We start from the raw sequence: 18,425 nt of genomic DNA, 5'->3' as shown, positions 1-18,425 counted from the left end.
AGATGCTGAGCTTTTGTGGGGGCAGTTCCTGAGAGGGGACAAGCTAGACGGCTTTGTTGCGAGTGCGTCCCACTCGGCCTTTCTCTGGTTTAGCCTTGCGTGTCTCGGAGCGGGGCACGTCGGCAGCAGCGCCTTGCCTTGCCCTCACTGCAGGCAGCGAGACGCGGAGGGGAGAGAGCAACAGGAGCAAACGGGAACCCCCTGGGTATGGAAGAAAGGATCACGCTTAAGCTTCTTCTGGCCAGTGGTTCAATTAGTATTTAGACAAGGAGGTAAAGGAAACCCAAAGCTAAAACCTTCTGCCCCAGAAATGTTTTGATATCTGCCTCCTGCTTAACCACCCGCACGCAGCCCAGACAAAAAAGAAAGAAAGTCCTTGAAGGTGTTTATTGAGTTGTACGGTGACTCCAACGTGTATTATTTAGTGAAGAAACAGGATTTCTGCCTCATTTTTATTTATAGTTGTGCCGGCAGTTGTGGGATTTGAGGAGTCTGGATGAGAAGGTGGTGGGCTTCTTGATCGAGAAAGTCGGGCCAGAAAGTCTTCGTGGAGGGAGGTCCAGGCACTGTCGCGGGGCTCGTAATAACCTGGCCTACCAGTGTGATATTGGCTATTACCTCCCTGTGCAGTGGCAAAATGCAAATCCTTCCTGTGAGGGGCCATCTACACACTTTGCATAAGGGAATCTTGTAGCTGGAATGTGTTAGTCTTGGCATAAAGTTCCCGAAACCTTTTCAGGTACTTTCAAAATATGTGTAAATGTTTAAAGTAGAGGTTTTCTTCCCCTCCTGCTCCCCCGCCCCAGTGAATAGCAAATTAGGTTTAGACAAGCTGTGCAGTCTTTGCAGGGATGGCTTTTCCCGGCACGCGAACATGGCCTTTTCTGTGACGAGAAGGAGGTGCAGGGGCCGGGACCACACGGCCCCACCGACTGGCAGGGGGTCGGAGGGGGCAGCAGCGTCCTGCCATCGAGGTCTCCTGCGGCCAGTCGCAGCTGGCGGTGAGACACGTGGCCCTCCTAGAAACCTAGCAGTTGTCCATGCGAGGATCGCTCAGGAGTTGCTGCTTTTCTCATGGGAATAAGAAAGCAGGGATGAAAAGTGTCAACCCTTTTGCCTGGAACAAAATTTCCCCTGCCACCATGTTGGTGCTTCTCTCCGGTGGCCCTGGAGATATAACAGGCTCACGGCGCGGGTTGGAGGGTGATGCTGGGCAGATGCAGGATCTGAGCCAGGGACATGCACCTGGCCTAACATTGTCCTCGGTTGGGTGGGAGCCTCAGACGCCCCTGTCCAGTGGCTCTGTGGGGAGCAGGGTCTGAACTGCTCCATGATCTCACTGCTGTTCAGGGGGCAGCTCTTGCTCTGCTTACGTCTGTGCAAAGAAACAGGTCTGCGGAGAGAAAAATCTGCAGGGAGGTTGCACATCTTCACGGCTTCGCTCGTGGTGGTTCATCCCACCCATCCACCCCTCTCCCCGTCCCGGGAGCCCGACTGCGGTTCAGCCTCGGCACCTGACTTCCAGATGGGTCCAGCCCTTGCGTGGTGGCTCGGCTTGTTTTTCCGCATCTTCCAGCTGTGGAAGAGGAGTGACAAGCTCGTGAAGCAGGGAGCTGGGAGAGGCTCTTCTGCGCTTCATCGGCAGTTTGGGTAGCGGGGGCTGGAGAACAGGAGGTTGGAGAGGTTGGTCTGGCAGGGAAAGGAATGGCCAAGCTGGGACAGCCAGGAGACCGAGGAGGGTGGAGCAGGGGTGGGAAAGTGCATGCTCCACGGCCCCTGGGTTGCACAGGCAGAGCGAGCCCATGTTGGCTGCAGGACACGGGAAATGACCTGCCACAGAAAGTGCATTTCCTCATGGAAGTGCTCAAGTGGTTGGTATGGAGGTGTTCGACTTGATTCTGGCATTTCCATAGCCTGACGCGGTACTGTTGGAAGCATTAAAGCTGCTTTAAGGGAGTGGGAAGAGAGACACGCATGACTTCCTTGAACTCTCTCTTAATTTATTACGTGCAGTTAGAAACCCACTGTAATAGATACGGTTACACGAGACCATTAAAAGATCCGTTCTGTTGAACCTGATGCCCTGCTCTTGCCGCTGGAAATGATAAAATGCCACATTTGGATAGGATGGTATGTGAGTGTGTGTGTGTGTGTGCATGTAAGCCAGTAAGTCCTGCTGATTTAGAGATTGTTTTCCAAGTCTGTTTTCTATAACTCCGTAGACTTAGTACAAATAAAGAACTGACTAAGTTTCCTGTGAGAAGCATAGAACAAACGTTAGCATGGGATTTGCATGCAGAAAGGTGAAAATACGAATGTATACAGAAACAGCAAGTCAAACAAGCTGAAAAAATATTGTAAGGTTGATTTAACAGAGCAGTGAACTCAAAGCTGTGTCTAATCCCTTTAGCAATCCTTTTTTAAAGAAGAGAAATAAAAGAATTTTTGACATCCACTTTTCTTTTGCAGTCTCCCAAAACTCTTTCTATTAACGGTGAAGGATAAGAGAAGAGTTTAGCACGTGGACAAAATGTTGCAGCTTTAGTTAGATCTGCTTTCCAGTCAGTAAAATCTTCGATTGTGATTCGTGACTTCAGATTAAAACGGATCAGGCTTCACTAAAGGAGATTACTGTTAGACTTCGCAAGCTTGGGTACCTGGCGCCGAAATCTCACTTTAGGCATTCAAATAACAGGCCTGGTTTTGAAAGATGCTGAGCCAGTTCAGGCTCTGCATTTAAATCACTTAAGCACTCTTAAAATCTGTGGCCATTCATTTCGATGCCTAGATATGGATTTCTGGGCTTAATCACCGACCTTTGCATTTCAAACGTTTGGCCTTTGTTTGTTTTGCTGAGCAGGCAGACAGAGCGGCCCCCAAACTGTTACTTTTTTTCCTTTCACACTGTTGAAAACAGCTAGCAGAGAAGACTTGAAGCTCTGTACCTTTCTAGCGAGCAGTAAGAATCTGTGAAAAAGACCATTTTATGTAACTCTAGGGAAACTTACAGAAAGGAGAATATTTACTTATTTTTGTTCCCCTAAACATGATCTGTAATATATCTAAAGCCCGCAGTCAGCTGGGGAAAAAAATCCCAAACTACCCTAAACCTTTGCCCTCTCTTAATCCATACGAGAGAGGTTTTTTTAGATGTGCTTTTTTTCCCCCCTGAAATAGAGGCAATTGATAGGCTCATAAACAAATACCAAACATTAAGTCCTAATCTCCGTATAGAAGGGTTTGACCCTTTTTATGGAGAGAGAGGGTGGAGGGAGGAAGCAGGGCCAGGAGTTTGAGGTTTAATGCTTATTAAAGTTTTAGTGGGTGGGAAAATGCAATCAATAAATTTTGTTTAATGCCCTGAAACTGGTGTTGGTTTTCACTAGCGGCACTGGAGAGCAGTTTTCATTTTGAAACTAGGACACTCGTAGTTGGAATGACAATTAATGTTGAGTGAATATGGTCCCAGTTGGAAGCCGATTTTTGAATAGCATGAAAACTCCCCCCCCACCTCCCAACATTGGCTCCGGAGTATGGTAGCTTCCGTTTTTAATTAGCAGGCCAGGCAAAATTTAGCTCATTGTGTCTTTCTGCTCCTTTGGCCCAGTCGATAGCTTGGATTTCTCCATCTTGCTGTCATGAGGCTGTTCTTTTTATTTTTCTCCAGTTTTGGTGCAGGGAGGAAGGGGGCCTTCAGGATACTTAGGATTAAAGTCATTGTTCTGGGGTATTTACAGCCAGCTGCCTGCATTAAATGAAGATTAGAGGAGTGCACATTAAAAGTGCAAGGCAAATTCAGAGGAGCTGGGATTTGGTATCTGCATAGCTGTGAACCGAAGGGGAAAGGCTGGGGCTTGATGGCAAATTTTTTCTGCTGCCATGTGATCTCAAAGCCAACTTCAGAAAAGCATCACAAGTAACTGTGCGGACCAGGTCCGTCGGGGAGTTGTGAAGCAACTGTGAATCTTTGCATGCTTCAAAAAGTTCCTCTGAGGTAAACCTAAACTTCTGGCCTGATGAGCCATGGATTGTTTAAAAAATTCGTCTGCAAGGGTTCATTAAAAGGTGGTGAACATTTTGCTAGTATTCACTAAGTAGCTGAAAACACTCCTCTGTGGCTGAGAACTCCTAATGTAATGAAATTTTCAAGGATTTTAGGAAGGAAATGAGGGTAGAGAGAGGGATCCCAACAAAAATAATTCGAAACAATTATTCAACAACACATGCTTGTTCTTCTAATGATTTTATAACAGAGCTTAAAAACATTTACAAAGATTCAGTTTCTCTCCTTTCTTTAAGCTTTATAGACCACTTATTCCTTTATTGTCTAGGCCTCATTGCAAGCTTTCCTAACTGGTTGGTGCACATCACCTACAAAGCCTGGCCAGGTAGCCTGGCCCAACGAAAGCAGGAGGGACAGCAAGGTGGTCGAAGAGTGTAGGTTCAGTCAGTACTTCCACACTGTGTTTTTTTCGTGTGCGTCAGCATGTTATTACTCCGATAAAGGCTGGGGACAAGCTTTGCCTAGCCCATTGAAAAGCCTCTGGCCCCCAATCTAGCAAAGCTGTGGTGGTGGTTGGCTTGCTAGCTGCAGTGATGAGTTTTTGGAGATCCTTGGACAGGAGGAGCAGAAATGCAAAACCCTCACTGTGCAGTAGGATCTCACAGCTTTCAGTGCCAAGGCAGGATGCCAGCTGCTGCGTTTCATGATCGTTGTGCAGCTCAGCCTGCCAGGCAGTTGCCTTTCTCAAGTGCAGCAAGACGTTTGGCCTCATTTTTCCCTTAGCAGTTTGCAGTGGACCCACTCCTGTCGCTCTGCATATCTAACTGCTGGTGGCAAGTTGGCCACCTCTCTTTGGAGGCGATGGGAAACCGCCACCAACAGGCTGACCATCGGCCCTGTCTGATGTGCTCCTCCTAGGAGGAGCCCAACAGACCTCCTGCCGCTCTCTCTTGAGTAGGAAGTTGTCTGGGTTGGCCACTTCAGGCCAACCCTATTGGGTGAGGACCGTGCACGCAGCAAGCAGCACGTGTGGGCAAACGGTCTGGTTTCCCCGCCTGCCAGGCTCGGACCAGTGTCACTGTCAAGGCAAGTGTGGGCTGCTGAGCTCTCAGATACAGCTCGTTGCTGCCCTCCTCTTGAATAAAGCAGGACCATCATGAACGCTACGACACTCGGGAGAGCACAAGCCATCTCTCTGGGTCTCCTCACGTTGCTTCACGAGGTGCCAGGACTTCCAGGTCCCATGTGACCTGTCAAGCAACGCGGCCTTCCTCTGGGCATCCCAGAGCATCCCAAACATTGCGGTGCAGCTCACCAAGGTGCCTCTGCTCCCTCCTTTCCTGTCTTCCCGGGCTGTTGACAAATAAGTGGAGGGCAGTTTTTTAAAACTTATTTCTGTAAAGCAAATGAGAGAGGAGTACAGAGCTGTAAGATAAATAGATAAGGATGGTAGTCACTTTGTTCTTTTTTATTTTGCTTGGGGAACCATGGAAAGTGTTTGGATTGTGTAGTCTGGCCAGATTTTAAGGAAAACATCCCGTTGGTGTCTGTTCCCTTAAGCAAGCACCCAGCTAACTGCTATCCTTAGGATAGTCATCTCCTCTCTGAACTCCCAGCAGCTACCAAAGCTTTGTGTTTCAGGGGGCTTTACATTCCCTTTTTTCTTAGGTGTAGCCAGGGGACGCATTTGATTTGCTCTCTGTTTTTTTGCTCCTCAGGGCCCAGTGAGGCAGGGAAATCCTTCTGGCCAAAGTGTTTTTGTAACTATTTTAGCTCTGTGTCTATTTATTTCTTATTCTAACTCTCAGCATCTGAATTGGGTTATTTGAGAAAACAGTCCATTAAAAGGAGGATACTGTAGAATCCTGATGAATCCTGTTTTCTACTTGGCCGATGGAACAGAAAGCTAATTGCCAGGAGTAAATCCATTCAAAGGAGGGCTGGAGGGAGGGAAAAAAGCTAATATTCCTCCTTGAATGCCATTTAATCTCTGAAACCTTTCATGCAGATGTAAATTAGGATTTGCACAACAGAGTCAACAGTTGCTCCGTAGATAAGGCAGATTTGTAACATCTGCTTTTCCATTCTAGAAGCCCTTCCAAAGTCATTATTGGGTATAGCCAAGCTAAACACTAGAGATTTTTTTTCTTCTCATAAACTCTTGTTTGTGAAGAAAGAGGTATATGACTGAGAGAAATAAACCTGGTTATCATTCTGATCAGATTATGATATCATATCTATCTATCAGTCATTTCTCTAGGAAAAAACTCTGTTTTCCTCCTGGTGCAAAAATCTAAAAAACACTCCGTGATAGTGCAGTGCAGCATGCTTGTTAATGTCTTCGGAAGAAATGTTGTCTGGTAACAGCTGCATAGGCCACTGCAGTGATAATACAGTATAAACAGTTTACCTTTCGTTATTATGATGAACGCTGTTTTAAGCTTTTCCAAGAGAATTCCCCAACAAGCGCACAATAGGTGAAAGATAAAATGACCTCTTCAAATGGCTACAGCAAACCATTTGCAAACAGGGTTTCCTAAAATCTAGTTCATAAATCACAGTTTCGGCTCCTACAGGAGTGGCCAGATTTCTTTTTTTTTTTTTCCCCTGCAGTCTGAGCGCTCAGGAGCCCTGTTGCGTGGAGGGAGGTAGCCTGGCTGCCTGTCGCTTCTGAAAATGGTGTTGCTTCGGCAAAGCATCCCAGGCTCCAGGGATTGACAGCTCCCCGTCTTCCCGGGAGAGCTCCAGCCAGACCCTGGAAAATGTGGTCCGAGGGGGATCTCGACACCGTGGGGAGAGAAAGGGGGAGGAACAGGGGAGGTGGGACGAGGGATTATATTTTGCTTTGCCCGGGATGGGCTCTCATGTGCGGACAGTGCTGGTGTTGGGAAAGATGTGACCTTGCGCAGAAAGTTGCTGCCCCGCTCGGGGTAGTAAGACTGATTTAAGCCTCACAGTGTGACTTGCTGTGTTACACGGGGAATAAATTAGGCTCCGCATAGGTCACTTCCTCGCCATGACATGAAGACTTTCCAGCCCACACAGTGAGGGAAAGGGAAAGAAATGGTATAGGTTTGCCTTACCTCTTATTTGGTTGGGTTTTTTTTTTCCAATTTGTGCTTTCTGGGGAAAAAGAAAATATTCTTTGCTCTGATTTTACAACTGGGCTAGTGAAATGAAGGCTGAAAGTGCTTTGTGCTATTCCTGTGTGTTTTTCCGGCAGACTGTTGTGGGGAGTGAATGATACTATGTCCTCCTATTAACGCTGGTAGGGGGCTGTTTAGAGAAGGGGGAACTGGGACTGAGCCTGCTTAAAGGATATGGAAGTGGTCTGAGCCTGAAGATAACCTAAGTCCTCTTTCCTGTCGTACCACTTCAGTAATGTAATTTCCATTTCTTCTGCAATGTAGAGCCATTTCCTCGGTGTCTCTGGTTGTGCCCTCTGCTGTTGTGGGATCACAGGGTCAGGGCGAGCGGGTCGGAGATGCTGGCAACTTGTGCTCCGTTCACCTCCATTACTAGCAGGAAGGGTCCTGTTAGGGGGTGCCTGCACATTTTGCTCTGGGTTGTTCTGTGCAGCATCCCAAAGGGGCCTGGCATCGGTCCAAGGAGGTATGGGTTGTGTAGGGGTCTTGACTGCATGGACATGGCCTTGGCCTTGTTCATCTTCCAGGTGTTAGGGGTCAGGGAAGGTTTCCTTTGCTAAGGACCATTAGCTAAGGACTCTGTGTGATCATCTATCCTTGGAAAGAGGGTACCAAACGCAACAGGAGAATGTTCCAGCGTGGTTGTTTCTCCGTGATCCTATAATATATTCTGTCATGGTGGATTTGGTGCAATAAGATACGTAGAACGAGGAATATTTTAGGATTAATCTGAAGTAAGGCCTGAATAGAGTGCTGCTATCTTTCTGCTCATTAACATGCCAAATATATCTTGTCCAGCTTGAAGAGGGTAAAATATGATCTGCTTATAAATAAGCCACCAAAGTCACTTAGTTCATTTCACCAATGAGCTGTGAAGCACTCAAGAAAATACCTGCCTGGGATTTAGAGGGTTCAGTTTGGGGGTGAGGAATATTTCAGTCAAGGTCACGTGCATCAAGTCCTCTGTCATGTGAATCCTGGTGGGGCTAGGGCCATCTGCTTTTCAGATACGTGACAGATGTTCCCCAGTTGTGAGATGCTCCCTTGAGGAGGAGGATGGTGGGAGAGGCAGTCCCTCACCTCTGCTTTATACCTGCGCTGTTGATATGAGGCTCCCAAACACTTAGACTTTGGAAAAACAGAATCTTGTTCAAGGAGAGAAAACACAGGTAAAGAGAAATAACCGGGTGGAATCGCTCTCGTGGAGCCAGGATGATTCCTGGCGCCGTGCGGGGTGGCGTGGGAAGGCTGGGCTTCCCCATCCCGCTCCGCACTGAGTGGTGATGCATGGGGCAGAGGCATTGCCAGCATCACCAGGGCCAAGCAACCGTCCTGGATGATGGGAGGGCTCTAGGTTGGCTCGAAGTGTTCGGGGGACTGGAGGCAGCCCAGGAATCCCCCACTCCCCTTCGCTTCCCCGGCCTTTTGTGCCTGCGAAATAAATCACTAAACATCCTGCTGCAGTCCTTGAGAGCTGCCGACATTAAAAACAAAATAAAACGTTTCCAGGCTCAGCCTGAAGCAAGTATTGATGTCTAAGAGGAGCAGACATCTGATGGAAATGCTGACACACTTAAGCACTTGGAACGACAAACCACACAGAAAGTGAATTATCTCTCGGGATGAGCCAAGCAGCTAAGGAGATGGAGTATCTTATCCTTATAAGTGAATACACACAAAAGTGTTTTAGCATTGCTGGGCCAGCTGCTCCTCGTTGTGGAAGGTGTCTTTCTGGCTAGTTCCTACCACATGCCTTTTTCCTCTGCTAAACTGACTGAAAATTGCCTCTTCCTCTGTTAAATATTTGCTACAAGCAGCAGTGATAATGCTGCAAGAGCTGATCTTCATTAAAAGTGTCTCTTGGTAATTTTCTACCAATTACTGCTTTGGCTAAACTAATAAATGGTTGAATTTTAGTCATATCTTGGGAGCCCACAACCTAAATTACCTCCTCCTGTCTAAGAACCCATTAAAGCTGCAAACTCATTAATTCCAGCACCGCTGGCAAGTGGCAGAGTGGACTCCCATAACCCTTACACTAGTTAATTCCACAGTAATTTGTACCTATGAAAGTATGTGTTTATAACTGTCTAATGTGGATTTTGAAAAGACACTGTTAAGGTCAGTTAGATCCCAGATGGGAGTTTCCTTTGGGAGAGGAGAGGGTGGACTTTGTAACCACACTTGCAATAGAAACGTTTTATGAAAGTTTTCAAGGAAGCGTGGGGAAGCATTGGAGATAGCTGTTTGCCAGCACTGAGGATGGTCTTGTTGGGACGCAGGACTGAGATTCAGGAGATGTGTGTTTGTAGCCCCAGTAAATGCGAACACCAGCTGGGAAGCTGTGCTGTTCTGCCCTGAAATTTTCTGAATGCCTAAATCAGAGGTGTGCATCCAGATGCAAGAAGCAGCCATGCCTGGAGAGCTCAGCGCCTGCTCCCCTGTATTGGTTTCCTTAGGATTTGGCAATGAAAGATCCAAGACGAAGAAGAAGGTCTAGCCCTTACCCAGGTTCCCAGAAGAGCTCAGTCCCCGTGGTCTGTTTTGAACACACCTACCAAGCGTGGGCTGCACTGAGTTACTCACAGAGCTCTTGCAGGCACTTAATTCACAAAATGTGATTTCCAGCCTTTTGCATGACACTGTGATGGCTGGAGAGTTGTCCTCGGGGGGACAACTTCATGTCCCCAGCAGAGGGGACACGTCATTGCTGGCTGCAGAAGACCAGGGGTGGGAGAGGAGCCGTCCTTCTTGTTGGAAACGAGTTGGAAACACAAGGCACCTGCAGCTGGAAAGCAGGCAAGGAGGAGCCGGACTCTGTGCATTGCCGTTTGGGCACCGGTGAGGATACGAGAGGTCTGGATCCCTGCTGAAAATGCCAGTTGTTCTCAGTGCAGAAGTGAGACTGTCTCTGCTTTAGGATTTAGCATTCTATTGGAAAGCTGCATGAGAAATAATAATAGTAAACTCTCATTCTCCAAGGTCCCAGTTAGGCAAAGTGCTTAAACACATGCCTGAACTTAAGCGCACTTTTAAGTACTTTGTTGAGGTCTTTGATTTGGTCGTGTTTATTGTTTAAGCCATTTAAACTGAAATTTGAAAAACTATTTTAAAAGGTCAGATAGATTAAAACCACTAGTAATGTTCTCCTTCTAACTGCCACTACATGTTCCAGGTCCTACTCCCAGTCAGTAGGAATAAAGTCACTAGGAGTAAAGTGTGCATTTAATGGGCATCAGGGTAACTGTCGGAGACCAACTGGGGAGATTGAGGGCAGAGATGTCAAAATAAAGTTGTCAGAAATGAGGTGATAGTCCTTTCCATGGAAGATGCTTCAGACCCCAGTTGTTCTGCTCTGATTCTAAAGAAAATTTGTTCTTTGTTTCACTATTCCCTAATTATGTTTTATAAAAATAGTTTGTTGCTTTTACATTAACACAGGTTCGTTATGGCTTTAAAAAAGAGTGACTTCTTTTTAGATGGTTGATCAGTACAGTTTGGTTTGTGCTTAGTCTGGGGTTGTTCCTGTTTGGTAGGCTTATGATATAAAAGCCAAAATATACAAGTCTTGATCATTTGGCAAACAGCTTGGATAAAACTGCGTGTTTTGTATGGAGGGATTTTGCAGCTGCATGGGGTTTGTTTTCCAGTAGATTAAATTAGCAGGAACTTCCATCAAGTTCAACAAACAAAGAGCAGTACCCAATCCTGCAAGTGTGAAGCTGTATCCAGGGCCTTTTAACTGGAAGCCAGAGTTGGTACCATTGAAAAAATCCTTACAGTCCAAAGGAAGGATGAAAGCCCATTGAAATGAATGGTTAAAACAGAATATTCCTCTTTACCTGGTGCCCCAGGTTTCTTTTTCTCAGCTGTGTTTCACCCAAGGATCTCCCAGTTTGGAAGACTCTGTGAGCAAACACATAGCATCAGAGCAGGGGCTGGTGTGGAAGGAAGGAGATCCTGGAGTTCTGTCTTCCTTTTCTTTTGACTAAAAGTATATACTTTCAGGGAAAATTCTTTCTTCATTAAAAAAAAAAAAAAAAAAAAAGCAAACCCTTGACTGTACACCAGAACATTTGGCCAAAACCTAAAATATTTGAATTGGGATTTCTGCCAGGGTATCTCAGGAAAGGTGCTTTGTGACTCCAATGTGTGTGGGCTTTGCCTACTGCTAGATGATACCTCCCATGGTTTAACACATTTTAAGGTCCCTAGAATGCATCATTTTTACCCTGTAAGATTATTGGCTAAAAATGTTTTTATAGTTTTAAATTTCCACAAGAATAAAAACTTGCATGACAGGATGAAAAAGGAATCATTTTATATTTTAAAACCTGCTGCAAACCTTTCACTTAATTGCAAAAGAGCAATTTAAAGACGGTGCCACATCCTCAGATAATCTAAACTGGTGAAATCCCTTTGATTTCACAGTTAAATTCTAATCTGTGAATATACTTGGCCTGCAAAATTGGGATCTCTATCCACATCTGATAATAATCAAAGATAAAGTTGGGTCTGTTGAGTCTGGGTCATGGGATTAGGTTCAGACTGGTCTGGTTTGAATTATTATTTACTTGTTAATTGTATAATCGTAGGAGCAAATAGTCTTCATCATGGAACAGGATCTGCTTGTGATACATGTTGTACAAAACCAAAGAGATTCTTATGCCCAGAGGAGCCTGCAGTCTAAGAGCTGGTGTAAGCCGGAGGACACGCACAGAGCATTGTCAAATGGAAATGTTGGTCAGCATAAACAAGGCGGGGGACATGGCAGTCTTGCTGTTGATGTAATTGGGTTGACAGCAGAGTCGTCTTTTTCAAACTGGTGTGAAGGAAGAATAATCCATTAGACATCAAAAGTCAGTTTAGGTATCACTATGAAATGAGTCTGAGGACAGTCAGACCCTAGAATCACGCTCTTGGGATGTCCTGCATTCCTGCATGGGGAGACTTCTGAGCTTCAACCTTTCCTTTTGTCAGGATCCTACTGTAAAACAAAACGCTCCAGTTCATGGCAGTATTAACTGTTATCACCAGTGTGGCAAGCTGCCACGGTTGGTAGAAAGACTGAAAAGAGAGATTTCAAAGCTTCATGTTGAGTCTTGGGGTTTGCATTTCTTTGTTGCTTGAAGAGTGAACAACTCCTACTGGCAGAGAGCTATCGGGTAGGTTAATTTATTGCAGCCTGTGACTTCCATCCAGCCTTTTCCTTGGTTTCCTCCACCCTGTAGAGGTTGTCTTTGGGCCATCCAGGGTCTCTGAGACAACCTTCCCAAGACTTAAGTCTGGAATGGGGGAACTTTGGGCACATGGAAGCATCAGTAGGACAAATATGTTTCTTTTTGAAATGCTCTCGTTCTCTGACACCTGCTCTTACTTACTCATTTCTGTTTCTTTTTCCCTTTGCAGAATACTTGAGGAGTGAGACCGCCTTTCTGGAAGAGTTGGTGTTTGGAAGTGGAGATACCATTGAACTTTCCTGTAACACTCAAGGCTCTTCTATGTCTGTTTTCTGGTTTAAAGATGGTATTGGGATTGCACCTACCAACAGAACTCATATTGGACAAAAACTGTTGAAGATAATCAATGTGTCTTATGATGACTCGGGGCTGTACAGTTGCAAGCCGAGGCATTCCAATGAGGTCCTGGGGAACTTTACAGTCAGAGTAACAGGTACGTGCAGGAATACAGCTATTTCTCTCCTTTTTTTTTGTAATTTTGCCCCTTTATATGATCAGCACTGGTGGTGCTTTGCACTCTTCCTCCAGTGAGGTTTCTACCTCATTAGCAATTCCTAGCAGTTGCTAGACTGGCAAAACAAAAAACAATCGATCAAAAAATGGTGCATGTCTGTACCACATGTTAAAGCTTGGATGCTAAGACTGAGAGAGACTTAGAAATGGTGCTAATAAGACTAAACCCCAAATCCCCCTGAAGGCTCAAATAGATGCAATGCTACATTTTCCTTTGAAGTCTTTTATGAGCGAGTGAACTGCGGCTCAGCGAGGTTGAGTGGCTTCTTCCAGTTTGTGGGGCAAATCAGTGGCAAAATTGGATATAGAAGCTGGGGGTTCCTAAAAGCTATTTCTGTTGTAGCTGATAAATGTGGCTTCCTTCTGTCCCAGTTATCACAGATGACTTGTTTGTTTCAGAAGTAGCTCATCTGTAAACTGTGTATATCTGGGATCTGTGCGCAATCAAAGGCACTTGAAGGGAACCACATATTGCAGACAAATGGCGTGTTAGCAAAGCACCTACTGTCGTTTGCCTGACTATTTTCCGTGATTAGGACAGTAGGACAGAACAGCTGCAAGCTAGTCCAAGCATGGATTACTAAACAGAGAGTGCCAGAAAATCTGTTCTTCACAAATAGTTAGCAAAACATGCTAAGATCATCCTCATTATTTCAGACTGCCACATAGGTAGCTGGATAGTCAGCGTAAGCTGATAGAAATCCTCCTGATGACACAGATTAAAGGCCTGAATTTTCAGAAGAACTAACTCCCTGTGGATCTAAGGTTTTGAAATCTTTCCTTTCCCTTGCACTATTGGAGCTTTATCAAGCATCCCCAAATGGTAGGCCCTTGCCTACTGTGCCCTTGAAAAGTTGAGTTCCCTTAAAAAGTAAAGAGCTCCATCTGAAAACTAAACAAGAGATATACGTGATAGCAAGTCTGGGGTGTACTTGAGATATTATATCCATTCCTTAAGGGGCTTTTGCTTGCCAGAAATAGGATTTTGTGCTAGACTCAAACCTTCTTGAGAATAGATGCTCGTTTCAGCAAGCCTTCACCAACATCTGCTTTTCATTGAACATTACTGGAGATTGCTGTGAATGCTTCAAGGTCATATCAATTAAATGGTTAAAGAAGTATTTGGCCCTTGAAAGGCTTTCTTTAACTAGGTACAATTTTGGGGAATATCCAAGGAACTACAGGTTCTTAGAAATGTTACTCTCTTTTTTTTTAAGTGACATTAAAACGCTTTGGAGTTCAAGGGGCAGCAGGGTGGCAGAAGAGGGCAGCCAGCTCCACGTTCAAATGAAACAGCTGCCAGCCCCCAAAGTTTGTAAAGTGAGAAATTGTTTTTAATAGTGGAAAGACTGATAATCCTGTGCTTTTAAAAAGTTTAAGCCCCTGTGTTTTTCCTCTTCACTAATAATAGCTAATAACAGCTTAGGAACAAGCGCGTAACCCGAACCTACGCTCTGACAGCATTATGAGCCTTTGATTCTATTAGCCTGCTGTCATTACCACCAAAGTGCTGGTAATGTGGGAGTCTTGGTTTTAGCTGTCAGCTGCACTTGTTTGAAACTTTGAAGCCCTGCTTTATGTGGCAATAGTGGCGCCTCTTGTATGCTCCGATATTTCTCCATAATTATTATTGATTGCTCAGTATTTCGCTCCAGAGACGAGATTGTTATCTGAGATTCGTGGTGTATGTTCCCACTTCCTAAAGGTAACATCAGTGATTAGCTGTGATTTCTCCTTGAATATTTACATGGATATCTAATGTTAGGGGCCAGAGTTGTGTTAAATTGATTTAAATCGGTGCTAACAAACTGGAGTTGTACTGATCTGTGCTCTAAGTGAGCAAAACTGGACCATATTGAAAAGAGGCATATTCAAAAGAGGTGATATACATGGAAGTGCCATTTAAATCGATGCTTCCAGGTTCTAGCACCGTATCAGGATTCTCCTGCATGGGGCTGTGAGTTTTGAGCTTGCAACATGTGCTGAAGGCAGATCCCGTAAATGCTTTGGTTGGCATTTTGGTGACTTTCCCCATGTGGGCGCATCATGTCACCACACTGGGAGGACTCGCAGACGAGCTGAACATGCTTCCCATCTCACCAAACCCTTTGCGGGGTGTTGAGGCCTCCCCGTTGACTGTTATAAACCAAAATTGGTGTCTATGTTAGGAACCGTCAGATACTTGAGCAGATCGAAGCTGGTCCTCTAAACTGAGAAACAGATTGATTATTAACAGGGGCCGATTGCTTAAAAATGCCACTATTGACACACGTGGGCTTGAGCATTTTATTGGTTTACAAGAAAAAAAAGTACCGTCCGCTTGAAACACAAACACATTACATGAATCACAAATAAAAACTCTATGCCCAAATTGATCTCCAGGGCTGTTTACAGAAGCTCTATTTCTGCAACCATTTCGTGCACAAAACAGCCTTCAGATTTACTGGCCTATGCAGAAAGAGCAAGAGCCCGGACCCCTGTGACTAGCACTGATGGTAGGTTGGTACCAAGCAAAAAGAGCTTTCAAAATACCCAAGACCAAGCTCTTCAAAACAGGTAGCTAATGAAATTAAGCCCCGTCATGGTGCATAATTAAAGCCCTTTCAGAAACAGTGTCTAGCAGTTCTTGTGGATGCCAGTTCTCACTGTCTTCTGGAAACTATTTCAGTAAATAGTTAACAAATAGCTTAGCAAATTTTTAGTCACCTTCTGAAAAAGGTGACTATTTGAGTACCCTTAACAGGAATGTAGTTCCGAATGTGGGATATCTGCTCTTAAAACCTAAGCTGCAGCTTCCCTGGAAAGTTTTCATCTGAAACACAGACAAGGTCGAAAACTCCCCCTTGGTCCTGCGGATTTCTGCTCCTCCCATTATGATTGGTACATTTGAAAACAGAAGGAAACTATAATCACATGCTAATATATGGGTAACCAAGTCTCATGGTGCAGGGCTGAGAATTTGCTCATTTAGCTGTTGATGCTGGTGGGTATTTGGCTAGGTTTCTGCCTTCGCTGGGACTTGAGTAAACCTGCTGGTTCAGCTGAAACACCTAAACATGCCTTTGGCTTTCAGCAAGCCCTGTGGCATTTCCCTGGTTCTGCTGCCAGCAGGACCTTAACCGTGAATTTGCAGTTATATACGTGCTTAACATCTTTCTTGAGACAATGCCAAAGAGAAGGTGCAAAGCACGACGTGCGACTGTAATCTAAGGTAGGGAGATGGTTCCTGTGTTACTTGCTGCTATGTACAGTGAATGTCTCTGTAAATTCTTCCCGGATTCTGCAGAAAAGTAATGCTTGTTATCTTTCCCCTCCCTTTTTTTTTTTTAACCTCCATGCTTTTTATCATTGAGTTGCTTAGAGAACGATAGAAAACTTGAGAGCACATCTTGGAATGAAGGAGGTTCTGCCTGACTCGATCTAAACTGGTGCATTACATTTCTGGCCACATGTTGAACCCTCATAAAGTTTCCTATTTTCTAGTATTTAATGCTGAATTCTTCTACTGCTGTATCAGAACATAAAGGCTGCTGCATTCTTATCATTTTGCCTTTATTTAAAAAAGAAATTCCTGGAGATTATGTAAAGTGAGAGATGGCTGAATCTTCAGGGCACTGAATTGCACAAAATCTTTTAAACAGCCAGCTGCTATTTTATTATGGGCTTTACATTTACGGTAGTCATTTGAGGGGAAAAAAGGACTGAGACTTTATTGTGGACAACTCAGGAAAGGAAAGATGTTAGACCACATTAAGAAAATGGATTCAGGAAGTTTTCGAGCTTTGTGAGATACTGATGGAAACTTCCCACCTGCTAACCTGTATTCAGTTTCAGCCTTGAGGTGCCTCTGTAGATGGAATATAACCAGAGTGAGCTGGTTCGAGGAGTTGCCACGAAAATGTCTATCTAGAGGGAGGTTTGATGATGAAGGGAAGTTTTCAAAGCTTTGGTCTGTGCAGTTTAGCAAGGAATCAACACGGGAAGATATGGCAGAGGTGTTTTGAGTTAAAAGAACAGCACAGAGAAAGCGAATGAGAAATGCTGACTTGTCACTTTGAGACTCGATGAAATGAAAAGTCTACAGAGTGAATGCTAGCAAAACAAAAAGTGGGGGAGAATTTATTCTTTAAAAAGAAATTTCCCTGTTTGGAATTGCCTGTTTGCTTGCAAAGAGAAAAAGCATTTCACACACGGAGAAGCATTTGGCATTGGTCACCAGCTCTCTGATGGCAGAGCACTGGTAAACTCGCTACATTTCTGTCCCAGTTCAGAAAGCTTCTGGCCAATAGTAGCTGCAGATGCAAACGCACTGGGCCCAGCAGCATGGGAGGGATGAGCCGGTGGGTCTGTGCGAACGGGGCATGCGAAGCACGCACGCTTGTCTCCAGGGGATAGCTTGCGCCTGTTGCCCAGGCGCAGGGGTGTCGGGCTGTTTGGGGATTACTCTGTTTATTCTCTGGTCTCCTCTCACGTCACCTGAGGCAATTCACACCTCTGCGGCTTCCGAGGCGGCTTTCTGCCCTGGAAACTTGGCAGTGACGGAGATGAAGTGGAACTGCTGAAAGAGGGCACGTCCTCGGTGGAGGAGGATCAGGTTGGGGAACACTTGCACAAGCTGGACACACACAAGTCCAGGGGTCCTGCCGGGACGCACCCGCATGTGCTGAGGGAGCTGGCCTGTGTCACTGCGAGGCCACTCTCGATTATCTTTGAACGGTCATGGTGATCGGGAGAGGCTTCTGAGGACTGGAAGAAAGCAAATGTCACCCCTGTCCCCTATCTTTAAGAAGGGAACTACAGGCTGTTCATACTCACTGGGACAGTGACATCACCCTGGGAAGGTGATGGAGCAACTAATCCTGAATACCTTTTCAAGGCACATGAAGGACAGAAGGGTGATTGGGAGTAGTCAGCATGGATTTACAAAGGAGAAATTGCGCTTAATGAACCTGATAGCCTTCTATAATGAGATGACTGGCTTGGTGGATGAGAGGAGAGCAGTGGATGTTGTCTACCTTGACTTCAGTAAGGCTTTTGACACTGTCTCCTGTAACATCCCCATAAACAAGCTGATGAAGTATGAGCTAGATAAGAGGACAGTGAGGTGGACTGAAAACTGGCTGAACTGCTGGGCTCAGAGGGTTCACTCTTTAAGCAGCAAAGAAATGCAACTCAACAAGTTGGATATGAGCCAGCAATGTGCCCTTGTGCCAGACAAGGCTGAAAGCATCCCGGGCTGCGTTAGGTGGCTTGTTGCCAGCAGGTAAAGGGAGGTCCTTCCACTCCACTCAGCACTGGTGAGACACACCTGGAGTGCTGGGTCCAGTGCTGGGCTCCCCAGTACAAGACAGACGTGGACATACTGCAGCAAGTCCAGCAAAGGACTACAAAGATGAGTAAGAGACTGGAACATCTCTCATACAAGGAGAGGCTGAGAGAGCTGAGACTGTTCAGCCTGGAGAAGAGAGGGCTCAGGGAGGATCTAGTCAGTGTGGATAAATATCTGATGGGAGGATTTACAGA

At 45.4% G+C, this 18,425-nt stretch overlaps 1 protein-coding gene across 3 annotated transcripts in view; it reads left to right on the top strand.

Moving 5' to 3' along the window:
- The window catches only part of FGFR3 (fibroblast growth factor receptor 3), a 60,870-nt gene that overhangs the window by 10,474 nt on the left and 31,971 nt on the right, over positions 1–18,425 (top strand). For all 3 annotated transcript variants that reach the window (XR_010884472.1, XM_067298319.1, XM_067298318.1), the window contains exon 2: positions 12,559–12,822. Coding sequence is in view for 2 of the 3 variants with exons in the window: in XM_067298319.1 (XP_067154420.1) it covers positions 12,559–12,822 (264 nt within the window). In the remaining variant the exon portion in view is untranslated. The remainder of the gene's footprint in view (positions 1–12,558; positions 12,823–18,425) is intronic.

This window comes from Apteryx mantelli, chromosome 5, assembly GCF_036417845.1.
Source record: "Apteryx mantelli isolate bAptMan1 chromosome 5, bAptMan1.hap1, whole genome shotgun sequence".
NCBI classification, from domain to species: domain Eukaryota; kingdom Metazoa; phylum Chordata; class Aves; order Apterygiformes; family Apterygidae; genus Apteryx; species Apteryx mantelli.
The sequence above is the reverse complement of the archived record's forward strand: the minus strand, read 5'-3'. Positions and strand labels throughout refer to the sequence as shown.